This window comes from Octopus sinensis, linkage group LG23 (genome assembly GCF_006345805.1).
Source record: "Octopus sinensis linkage group LG23, ASM634580v1, whole genome shotgun sequence".
NCBI lineage: Eukaryota > Metazoa > Mollusca > Cephalopoda > Octopoda > Octopodidae > Octopus > Octopus sinensis.
Window position 1 is genome coordinate 30,848,334 of NC_043019.1, and position 13,009 is coordinate 30,861,342.

The 13,009-nt window shown below is 37.2% G+C and overlaps 1 protein-coding gene across 1 annotated transcript in view; it reads right to left on the reverse strand.

Moving 5' to 3' along the window:
* Positions 1-13,009, reverse strand: part of LOC115223464 — a 332,103-nt gene that overhangs the window by 247,509 nt on the left and 71,585 nt on the right. The window contains exon 3 of the mRNA XM_029794052.2: positions 9,209-9,253. Within this exon, the coding sequence (XP_029649912.1) occupies positions 9,209-9,253 (45 nt within the window). The remainder of the gene's footprint in view (positions 1-9,208; positions 9,254-13,009) is intronic.

Sequence of the window (13,009 nt, forward strand, 5' to 3'; positions counted from 1 at the left end):
CTGCAGTCAAATGACTGAAACAAGTAAAAGAATAAAAGAGTACACATACACACTCACACCACACACACCCACGTGTATATATATATATATAATATATATATATATATATATATATGTGTGTATGTGTGTGTATATGTTTGTGTGTCTGTGTTTGTCCCCCTAGCATTGCTTGACAACCAATGCTGGTGTGTTTACGTTCCGTAACTTAGCGGTTTGGCAAAAGAGACCGATAGAATAAGTACTAGGGTTACAAAGAATAAGTTCTGGGATCGATTTGCTGGACTAAAAGCGGTGCTCCAGCATGGCTGCAGTCAAATGACTGAAACAAGTAAAAGAATAAAAGAGTACACATACACACTCACACCCACACACACCCACGTGTATATATATATATAAAAATGCCGCCCTTTAAAAGCCTAGCCAGGCTCATGGGCCCAGTTTCCCGGTTTCTGTGGCGTATGTGTTCCTCCCAGCTGGACGGGACGCCAGTCCATTGCAGCATTACTCAAGAAACAGGAAGAGAGAGTGAGAGAAAGTTGGGGCGAAAGAGAACAACAGGGGTCACCACCATCCCCTGCTGGAGCCTCGTGGAGCTTTTTTATGCGTTTTCGCTCAATAAACACACACAACACCTGGTCTGGGGATCGAAACCACGATCCTCCGACCACGAGTCTGCTGCCCTAACCACTGGGCCATTGCGCCTCCACATATGACTGGTTTAAATGCTAAAAGGGTTAAAGCCATACTCATGGAGCTTTAGGTGTTTTCACTCAATAAACACACGCAGCATCCGGTCTTGGAATCGAAACCACAATCCTCCAACCGCGAGTCCGCTGCCCTAACCACTGGGCCATTGCGCCTCTACATATATATATATGTGTGTGTGTGTGTGTGTGTGTGTATGGAAGATTTTTGGTCAGCTGGGCAATGTATCTAAAGTGCAATCATTTTACCCTGAATGTTCCTTGCTGCATAAAGCATACATGTAGTTAGAAATCTAGCAGAGTAATTAATGCTGAGTCTTTATTTTGATGAAGTGTTTAATTTTATTTTCTGACACTAACACAAATTTCATATAAGTTTTATGGAAATTAAACATCGTGTATTTATGCTCGTATTACTATAAATGTAAATTCTCTCTGTTATTTCAGTATTATACACGAAATTTTAATGTCATTTAGTAACATGATTCCATGCTATAAAACATTGACAAAGACATTTAAATACATCTAACTAATATATTTACACTATTTGGAAATGTTTATTAAAGATGTTTTTTTTTAGACATTTGAAATTAGAAACTTAGTATATTGAATATTTCTAATACATACAAACCAGACATACATACTAAATATTTACAATCACTCACACAAAATATCTAAAATAAATTAGCAAAATTTTTTCATTTACATATGAAATTTTTTTATAGTTTTAGAATGTTTTATTTTTAATATATATTTTGTAACTTTTATTTATAATTATTATCAAGATTGATTATTTTAAAACTATTCTAATTAACTGCATGTCATAGCAACATTAATAACGATGCTAAATTATTAAATAATCACATGCAAGGAAAGTATGAATTTGAGAAGACTAGTGACAGTTCACTTCTGCAAAAATCATTTAACCTTAATAAATGTTGTAACATGATATACCTGTGTGACTGATGAAGAACTCCTGACTGAAATATTGGCATTCATTTGTCCTCAAGCTACAGAAATTTCCAGAAATATTTAGATAATTCTATCAAATGTAATGCTTATTTATTCACATTGTTTTGAATTGATCATGCATTCTCTCTTAGCTTCAAAACTTCGATGCCATAATTGTTAATATTTCCATTGATATAAGAGGTCACATCTGACTGGTTTGAACATAAAACAGGTAAAATATTTGGGTTGGATATGGATGGTTTAAATGCTAAAAGGTTAAATTAATCACCAGTTTGCTTTGATATCCGTTAAGTTAGTTATAGATTAATTTCATTCATTTATTTATTTAATTATTTATTCATAGTCTGCTTCTTGATTCCATTGACAAAACAAGGTATTCCTGATCTCATTAACTTTGGTTTTAAAACAAGGAAATAATTACAGTTAAACGAAGATTAAGTGTGATTATAAGGCCATGAGCTGGCAGAATCGTTAGCACGCCGGACGAAGTGCTTAGCAGTATTTTGCCCTTTGCTATGTTCTGAGTTCAAATTCTGCCAAGATCGATTTTGCCTTTCATCCTTTTGGGGTCGATAAATTAAGTACCAGTTGCGTACTGGAATCAATCAAATCGACTGGCTCTGTCTCCCCAAAATTTCAGGCCTTGTGCCAATAGCAGAAAGGATTAGGTATGATTACTTACATATAAGTGATATTGCTTGTGTTGTGCCATCTTTAAATCCTAAAACTTAGCATTTTAACAAATAGAATTCAAGAAAATAAGTATGAGTCTGAAAAACTGGGATTATGATCAATCAAAGCCCTTGAAATAAGCATCTCAGTGTAACCACAGTTTCATGTGTGCAAACAAAAATATGAATAAACACACACACACACGATTTAGTTATAAGAATTCATGAGAATCAAAGCACATCAACACATACGATGCCAGAAATGGTTTGATATGATAACATAGAGCTCACAGTGAGCTAAAAAGGAAAAACCATTAAAGATGTGATTTGAGTTTACTAAGGCACCAGGTATCTTGGTCCTTTGTCAGCTGAACCTTTTAGATGAGATGACTAAGGACTGAGATACCTGATGCCTTGCTGTACCTGAGAAGACCTGTCCTCCACGGCAGAAGTGTTAAGGCCACATCCCCTGGTGGAAAGGATTGGTCTGCAAAATTCCTATGCTGGTGCCACATAAAAAGCAATCGTGCCAATGTCACATATGGGTGGTCTTGTCAGTGCCACGTTAAAAGCACCCAGCACAACACTTTAAAGTGCTTGGCATTAGGAAGAGCATCCAGCCATAGAAACCGAGCTAAGGCAGATTGAACCTGATGCAACTCTTTAGCCTGCCAGCTCTGGTCAAACCGTCCAAATCATGCCAGCATAGAAAATAGATGCTAAAAGAAGGATGATGATATGTGCGTGTGTGTATTTATGTGTGTGTGCATGAGTGATCGCTAGCGATGGTGACATACTGCCGCCTCCATTCATATTTTCACATAGCCTCAGACTTAATACAGAGGCCTTCATCAAGTGCCTGGGGGAGATAGTGTTGTCCTGGGTCAAGTGGGTGGTTGCTGGAAGACCCTATGTCTGACAACAGGACTCTGCACCATGCTACACAAGCAGGAGAACCAAGTCATGGCTGTCAGACAATTTCTGCGACCACATCACCCCTAAAATCTAGCTACTTAACCCCCAGACTGCAACCCCCTTGATTATTATGTGTGGAGTGCAGTTGAGCAAGAGACCAACGAAATTCTTTGTGACACTAAAGAGGCAAAGATTATAGCAGCATTCACCAACTTAAAGATGGAGACTGTCCAGAAGAGTTGCAGGAGATTCTGAAGTTGTCTGGAGGCCATGGTTGAAGCCAGTGGCGATTTTATAGAACAAATTTACTCTTTAGTATTCCAAAATAATTTTGTGCAATTTTGGTAAATATATCTCTTAAAATGAGATATCAGTGTTATTTTCATTTCTGTGTAATTTAGATGACAGTTTATTCACTTCACCCTGTACATGTATACGTATACACACACACACACACATATATATATATATATATATATATATTATATATATATATATTATATATATATATATATATACTCTTTTACTTGTTTCAGTCATTTGACTGTGGCCATGCTGGAGCAGCACCTTTTAGTCGAGCAAATCGACCCCAGGACTTATTCTTTGTAAGCCTAGAACTTATTCTATCAGTCTCTTTTGCTGAACTGCTAAGTTACAGGGACATAAACACACCAGCATCAGTTGTCAAGCGATGTTGGGGGGACAAACATAGACACACCAAACATAGACACACAAACATATACACACACATACGTACATATATATATATATATATACACACACACACACACACATATACGATGGGCTTCTTTCAGTTTCCGTCTGCCAAGTCCACTCACAAGGCTTTGGTCGGCCCAAAGTTTATAGTAGAAGATACTTGCCCAAGGTACCATGCAGTGGAACTGAACCCAGAACCATGTGGTTGGTAAGCAAGTTACTTACCACACAGCCACTCCTATATATATACTGGATATAACATCTTTATCTTTACAGTTAAATGTGGTTTATAGCAGAGCAAGAAATTGATACTAATTGAATGACAAGATATCAGCAAATATAAGCAAATATCAAGATAGTATAACAGACAACACGAGTTTTGGCATTTGTTGCTAGTTTAGGTTTTAGAATTTAAGTATAATGACAGTTGAAATGACAGACATAGAAAAGTGTTGAGACACTCAGAGAGGAAGAAAGAAAGAAAAGTTTGTAGGTAAGTACCATTTGAAATCTTGTAAATCTATATTATGAAATGGAAGTATCAATACCCTTTGAACTGTGACGTTTATTCTTCATTTAAATAATAACATGTGTATGACATTATATCTGGAGTTCATCGAGGAAGAAATGAGTAATGATTGAAAAGTCGAAAATGTATGAAAATAAAGAAATAGAGAATCTCTCTTTATATAAACGGCAGTTTGTCTGTCTGCATGTCTGTGTGTCTGTTTTGATGAAACTTGACACACACATAGCCCAATGTCATAATTCAAAACTAACGTGGCGAAAATTTTGAAAAGTTCCCCCAGTTCTGAAAAAAATCGATAAATTCGACATGGGGTCGAGAATCAGAAACACAAACCACGGACTGTCTAGGGGACGCAACTCGACCTTTTTAACTCTCAAAAAAAAATTTACCATAATTTTTTTTCCATTTTTTTGCTATTTTTTGGCTATAACTCTCTAAAAATGCTTTATAGTTATTTCCCTTACAAACCCGAGCAACGCCGGGCGATACTGCTAGTTTTTAATATTTCTGTTAAGGCAGTGAGTTTGCAAAATTGTTAGCATACTAGACAAAACACTGGCATTTCGTCCATCATTACAGTTGGAGTTCGAATTCTGCTGAAGCTGGTTTCGCCTCTGAGGGTTTTCCAAGAAAAGGCATTAATTGAGGGTGAATGATTGTTTTTGCTTGGAGGAGCCCATAACTCAGCAGTATTTAAAGCTTGATTTATGCTCCTTGGAGTATCAGCAATTATTAAGTTTCAAGAAATCCTAAATACTCTTTTACTCTTTTACTCTTTTACTCTTTTACTTGTTTCAGTCATTTGACTGCGGCCATGCTGGAGCACCGCCTTTAGTCGAGCAAATCGACCCCGGGACTTATTCTTTGTAAGCCCAGTACTTATTCTATCGGTCTCTTTTGCCGAACCGCTAAGTAACGGGGATGCAAGCACACCAGCATCGGTTGTCAAGCAATGCTAGGGGCACAAACACAGACACACACACACATATATATACGACAGGCTTCTTTCAGTTTCCGTCTACCAAATCCACTCACAAGGCATTGGTCAGCCTGGGGCTATAGTAGCAGACACTTGCCCAAGATGCCACGCAGTGGGACTGAACCTGGAACCATGTGGTTGGTAAGCAAGCTACTTACCACACAGCCACTCCTGCGCCTATGGAGGAAAAAATTGTTTGAACCATGGAAAATGTTATTGATCATGGGTTGTACAGTTTGAGAGAATATGATGGATCCAAGTATTGTACCATGCCCCAGGTTAAATTTGTATTAAAATATTTATTTCAGGGAGAATTAAATAAAATAAACTAGAAATATTTATGCGGTGAGGCAGAAAGCTAGGTAAGCTAGTGTTTAAATAAGTATGATATGCAGGAGTTGGCTGTGTGGTAAGTAGCTTGCTTACCAACCACATTGTTCCGGATTCAGTCCCACTGATTAGCACCTTGGGCAAGTGTCTTCTACTATAGCTTCAGGCCGACCAAAGCCTTGTGAGTGGATTTGGTAGACGGAAACTGAAAAGAAGCCCATTGTATATATGTATATGTATATATATATGTGTGTCTATGTGTCTGTCCCCCCAACATCACTTGAAAACTGATGCTGGTGTGTTTACGTCAGCGTAACTTAGCAGTTTGGCAAAAGAAAACGATAGAATAAGTAATAGGCTTACAAAGAATAAGTCCTGGGGTCGATTTCCTTGACTAAAGGTGGGGCTCCAGCATGGCCACAGTCAAATGACTGAAACAAGTAAAAGAGTAAAAGCGTAAAAGCGCGCGCGTGTGTGTGTATGTGTGGTGGTGTGGCTAAGTGTCTTGGTATCTTAATGAAGCAGCTTGTAATGTCTAATTTGTTGGTATTTTGCATGTTAGTTGAAGTGTGCACGTGTGCATCGTGCATTGTACAAGTTCATTGGGTAAGTGGGGGAGGGCTGGCTTGGTAAACAGGGTGGAGTCATGCTGGTGTAAGAGGTAGCTTCTAATTGGATAAGATAAACTTGTGTTGATAGGAAATTTCTACTAATCAATATACTGAGTGTGTAAAGAAAGTATGTGTGGACGAGAAAATGTTAGAGCATTTGACCTTAACAAGAGAAAAGGAAAAAGGAATTGAAAAGGACAAGGACAAAAGAGTCTATTGTTTGAAAATTGCTGACTTTTCATAGGTCAAAACTATGGGAGAGTGGAGTGGAGATAATGTAGCAGGAATATTGATGGAGTCCCAAATATCAAACTCCACAGTAGGATTCTAGTAAGTGACAAATTCACTTAAGTGTCCAATAAAAGTATTAAGAACTTGTTTTCATTAGTTACTGGGCTGACCATCTAAAATAACAGAACCAACAAATGTTTAACCCATTAGGTCCTAATTGTGATAAACAACATATGAGATTGTCATTAACAATTTTGCTTTTGGTGCCTTTTCATTAATGGACTTTGGCTATATATAGACAGTGTGCCTGCAACACACACACACACACACACACACACACACACACACACATGTATATTATCATCATGATCATGATCATCATGATCATTGTTTAATGTCCATTTTCCATGTTGGCATGGGTTGAAAGTCTGGAGAGCCAGTGACTGCACCAGGCTCTGATTAGATCTGGCAATTCAGTATGTTACGGAGTTTAATGATTATTACAATTCGATATACATGAGCATATTTAAATATTATACATTATAAGGAGAAAATGGAGATTTTTAACTAATAAAATTTAATTTATTAACAAATTGTCAAAATTCTCTGTTACCTGCAATCATTTCCATTCTCAGCTCATTCGATTACAAATTAATTAATTGAAAATTATAAATTGCATCTTGAAATATTGAGTTAAGTATTTCCTCAGAGTGAGAATTAGACATAAAAAGAATTACATTATAATCGATTGGGTGGCCATCAACGGACTCAATATGACAATAATGTGTATGCATGTTCATGTTAATTTATTAATTTATTAATTTGTAATCAAATGAGTTGAGTATGGAAATGATTGTAGGTAACAGAGAATTTTGACAAAATGTTAATAAATTGAATCTTATTAGTTAAAACTCTCTATTTTCTGCTTATAATATATATATATATATATACCGGAGTAAACACATAAATGTGAAACAAGGTGGAAAAAAGAGTACTCAAATACCAGTGGTAGAGCAATATGCTTTATTTAAAGCAACAGAAAATTCAACAGGATTTGTTGAATTTTCTGCTGCTTTAAATAAAGTATATATATATATATTGAGAAAAAGGAAACAGTCAGAATTTTGGATAATTCTTTATTTTGATTGTTTATCTAACTCGTCAAAACAAAATCAGAATGGTAAAAGCAGAATGTTTCGGTGTTCATTTATATGAATCAGATGCATTTTTTTTTTGCTTTGTTTAAAAGCGGAGAAAAATATTCTTGTTTTTTTGGTGGGAAAGGGGTAAGAGAGACTGAACAGCAAAGGGGGAGGCGGTTTTCTCTCCTCTCTTTTTCCAAAAAATAAAAGCAAAAATAATTTTTTACCCCTTTATAAACAAATGATTCACGTAAATGAACAATGACACATTCTGTTTGCCATTTTGATTTTGACTTTGTCTTGATGAGTCCAATAAACAAACAAATGCGCTAATAAAGAATTATCCGAAATTTTGACTGCCTCCTTTTACTCAATATACTGCCTCCTTTTACTAAAAAACCATCTCTGGCTCTGAGTACAAATGTCTTGTTTTCATAAGTTTTGAATTGAAATCTTCCACCAAACCTTAGTCACAATTTATGTTCCGAACACTAGCTTCATGATAACTAAGTTGTTTTACTAAATTCTTTATTATATTTATAGTAATTGTAAGAAACACAGAGCATTTCAAAATAAATACAGTAATGAAAGGGTTAAACACTCTACACACACACATATAAGGTGAGATTCTGTAAAGTTTCTGTCCACTAGATTCTACTAACAAGTTATTGAGCAGCCTTGAGGTTATAGTAAAAGCTTGCTAAAGGCATTACACCACAGAATCAAACATAAGACTACATGGTACTGAACAAAACGTCTTAACCACACAGCCATGGCTGTGCCCATAAAATACGAACAATCTTATGAATATTCTTAACTGTTTAGCATTTGCACTTTTCTATCACATTGTTTTAAATTCATCATTCATCATCTTGTAGCTTTGAGATTTTGATGATGTGGCTGTATTTTTAGAATTACATTGTTGGGTAAGTATGAAAGGCCAGATTTGTGCAAAACAACATCAATGATGGACAACAAACAATTCAGAACTTTGATCAAATCATCCTTTTCAAAATATTCAATGTAACATTTTAGAATTTTCTATGCGCCCTTTTCAAGCCTAGCCAGGCTCATGGACCCGGTTTCCTGGTTTCTGTGGCTTATGTGTTCCCCCCAGCTGGATGGGACACCAGTCCATCGCAGCTTTACTCAAGAAACAGGAAGAAAGAGTGAGGGAAAGTTGGGGTGAAAGAGTACAACAGGGGTTGCCACAACCCCCTGCAGGAGCCTCGTGGAGCTTTAGGTGTTTTCGCTCAATAAACAACACACACAACGCCTGGTCTGGGAATTGAGACCGCAATCCTCTGACCGTGAGTCTGCTGCCCTAACCACTGGGCCATTGCGCCTCCACCAATTTAACATTAAAAAAAAAAAAAAAAAAAAAAAGAAAATGAAACAATAACTTACCATTATTCCAAACAGGGCAAAAATTCTTCTGTTGAATTTTCTTTTCTATAATAAAGGGAAAAAAACAATTAAAATCACTCATATATCATGTGTCATATATATGTATGTGTTATGTGTGTGTAGGAGCAGGTATGGGTAAGTGATTGAAAAGCTTGCTTTCCAGGCACATGGTCTTGGGTTTAATCCCACAGCACCTTGGTCAAATCTTTGGTCATAACCCTGGGCAGATCGTAATTTCGTGAGTGGATACATATATTGTTTATTATATATATGAGTGTGTGTATGTGTGTGTGCATGTGTGTGTGTGTGGGGGGGGTACATGTGTATGTATTCTAATCCACAATGGAATCGATTACCAAAACTTCCATATGGTATGCTTGTGCAATTGTGAAGATCTCTGGACATGAAACTATTGACAACTTTACATAGTTGTCCTTATCCCTTCCCATTGCATGAGCAAACCAGCAGGGGTCTTCTCTTTTACACACTGCATTTGATTCCTCTTATGGCCATGCATTCTCCACATTTATTATCCTTTCATAGTAGCACAGCCATGCCTCTTTTCAGAATTCCCAAATGCAAGTGCACCATTTTCCATCCACACACACACTTTTCACCCAAAACACTTTGATTCTTTCAGACACACTGTCTTGCAATCTGGAACATCTCACACAGCCGATTCCTATGCAGTAGAACATTGTTTTTTTCTGTTTGTTCCTTCTCAAGCCATGCCTGGCTCATAAGGGCCAGTTTCCCGGTTTCTTGGCGTATAGGTTCCCCACCTGGACGGGACACAGGTCCGTCGCAGGTGAGCTGCAAGATGCAGGAGGAAAGAGTGAGAGAAAGTTGTGGCGAAAGAGTCAGCAGAAGTTCGCCATTACCTTCTGCCGGAGCCGTGTGGAGCTTAGGTGTTTTCACTCATAAACACACACATTGCCCAGTCTGAGATTCAAACCCGCGATCCCTCGACCGTGAGTCCGCTGCTCTAACCACTAGGCCATGTGCCTCTACTGTAGAACATTGGCAAATTCCTTGCTTACCGCTTCTCTCTTCACTATTTCAAACTATTGCTTAGCTTCTCATCCAGCTACATAATTTATTTCTTTGCTACTTCCATTTTACCAATCTTTCCAAGCCTGCATCTTAGCTTTAACGATGACTGTCTATTCCTCTGTTCCCCTACCACATCATGCTTGGCCTAGTTGGAACTTGGCTCTAGCGACAGATTTCTTCCATTGCTCTCTGTAGGTTGTCCTGAAGGAATTTCCAGTTCTCCTCTTTGTCTATACATCTCTATTGCTTCCTCCTCTTTCTCATCATCAAATACCTCAACAAGTACTTCTCAAATTTTTTTTAATATTCATTGGATCTTTAAGCCTCACATACATACATACATAGATACATGCATGAATGCATACATACATACATACATACATACATACATATATACATAAATACATACATACATACATGCATACATACATACATTACATTACATACATACATGCATACATACATCCATTCAAACATACATACACACATAAAAACATACATACACACAAACATTCATGCATACATACATACATACACACACATACATACATACATACATACATACATACATACATACATACATACATATACACAAACGGAGTAACATAGGCATCGCATGGACACACATGCTCAAACACACACACATATACACTCACATACACACACTCACAGACACACACATGCCACTGTTTATACTATGAATGCCACAGAGTATTAATTAGCATCTTATGATTTTATTGTTTCTTTATCATTGTTAGTTCCTAATTAGATGAGTAAACTAAAAGAAGAACCGAAACCAACAAGAGGAACAAAACCACCCCACCCTTGACTCCCTGCCATTCTCTCTTCCCCCACACCAGACAGCTTATCTTCATGATTTCTACCTGTATTCTATTAAAACCTAATCAACTGACTTCACTGTTTACTTACAGAATTAGGTATTCAGCACACATCTTTTTACCTTTGAGAATCACTTAAAAAGGTTGGGAAAAAAAAAGCACAAATGAGAAAACAATATTAGATCTTTAATTAGCAAGTTTATTTCAATGGCTTTAATTTATTTAAGAAAATCGCAGAACTTTGTATGCATCAGACTTTGTCTTTCACCTTCTTTTTCTTGTTTACTTCATTGGGCTGTGGCCATGCTGGGGTAGTTGATCCCAAGTTTTTTCTACTGCACTAAGTGATGGGGACATAAACACACTAACACTAGTTGTCAAACAGAAGTGGATGACAAAGGTGGCGAGCTAGCAGAAACGTTAGCACACCGGGTGAAATGCTTAGCTGTATTTCGTCTGTCTTTACGTTCTGAGTTCAAATTCCGCCGAGGTCAACTTTGCCTTTCATCCTTTCAGGATCAATAAATTAAGTACTAGTTACGCACTGGGGTCGATATAATCGACTTAATCTGTTTATCTGTCCTTGTTTGTCCCCTCTATGTTTAGCCCCTTGTGAGCAATAAAGAAATAAAAAGTGGAAGGCAAAGATACACACACACACACAAGCATAGGCTGTGTGGTAAGTGTAGGCACAAGAATGGCTGTGTGGTAAATCGCTTGCTTACCAACCATATGGTTCCAGGTTCAGTCCCACCTCATGGCACCTTGGGCAAGTGTCTTCTGCTATAGCCTTGAGCCGACCAAAGCCTTGCGAGTGGATTTAGTAGACAGAAACTGAAAGAAGACTATCATATATATGTGTGTGCATGTGTGTGTGTGTGTGTGCGTGTGCGCGTGTGTGTGTATGTGTGTCTGCATGTGTGTGTAACTGCCTTTGTGTCTATTTGTCCCCCACAACTACATGACAGCTTAGCAGTTCAGCAAAAGAGGCTGACAGACTAAATAAGCAAAATAGATAGATAGATAGATAGAGAGCGACAGAGAAAGAGAGAGGGAGACAGAGAGAGATAAATAGACAGACAGACAGATATATATATATATATTATATATATATATATATATAGATAGATAGATAGATAGATAGATAGAGAGATAGATAAATAGATAGATAGATAGATAGATAGATAGCTAGATAGATAGATAGATAGATAGATAGATAGATAGATAGATAGATAGATAGATAGATAGATAGATAGATAGATAAATATGACAAGCTTCTGCCGACCAAATTCTCTCAAATTATTAACCTGGAAACCAATAACCACTAGAAGCTTATAACTATGTGGTTAAAAAGTGAGCTTATTAACCACATAATGTTAAATATAAATAGGAAAGGCACTAAACAATGGCTTCAAATTTTGGCACAGGGCCAGCAGTGTTTGAAGTCAATTTCTTTGACTCCAATACTTGACTGTTACTTATTTGATCCACCCCAAAAGGAAGAAAGGCAATGCTCACAGAGGAATTTCAGCTTAGAATGTAAAGACAAAAAAATTTTCTCCACTGGGACATTAAATGATGACGATAATGATGATGATGATATATATATATGTGTGTGTTTCTTTATTACCCACAAGGGGCTACACACAGAGCAGACAAACAAGGACAGACAAACGAATTAAGTCAATTACATCGACCCCAGTGCGTAACTGGTACTTAATTTATCGACCCTGAAAGGATGAAAGGCAAAGTTGACCTCGGCGGAATATATATATATTTGGGCCAACAAGCTTTTTAGGTCTGATGATGCACCATCAAGCTAAACCCTTTATGGACGGGAGACCTAAGGTAATCCCATAAACCAGCCTTTCCCATTTTTGATATGTATATGTGTGTGTGTGTGTGGTGT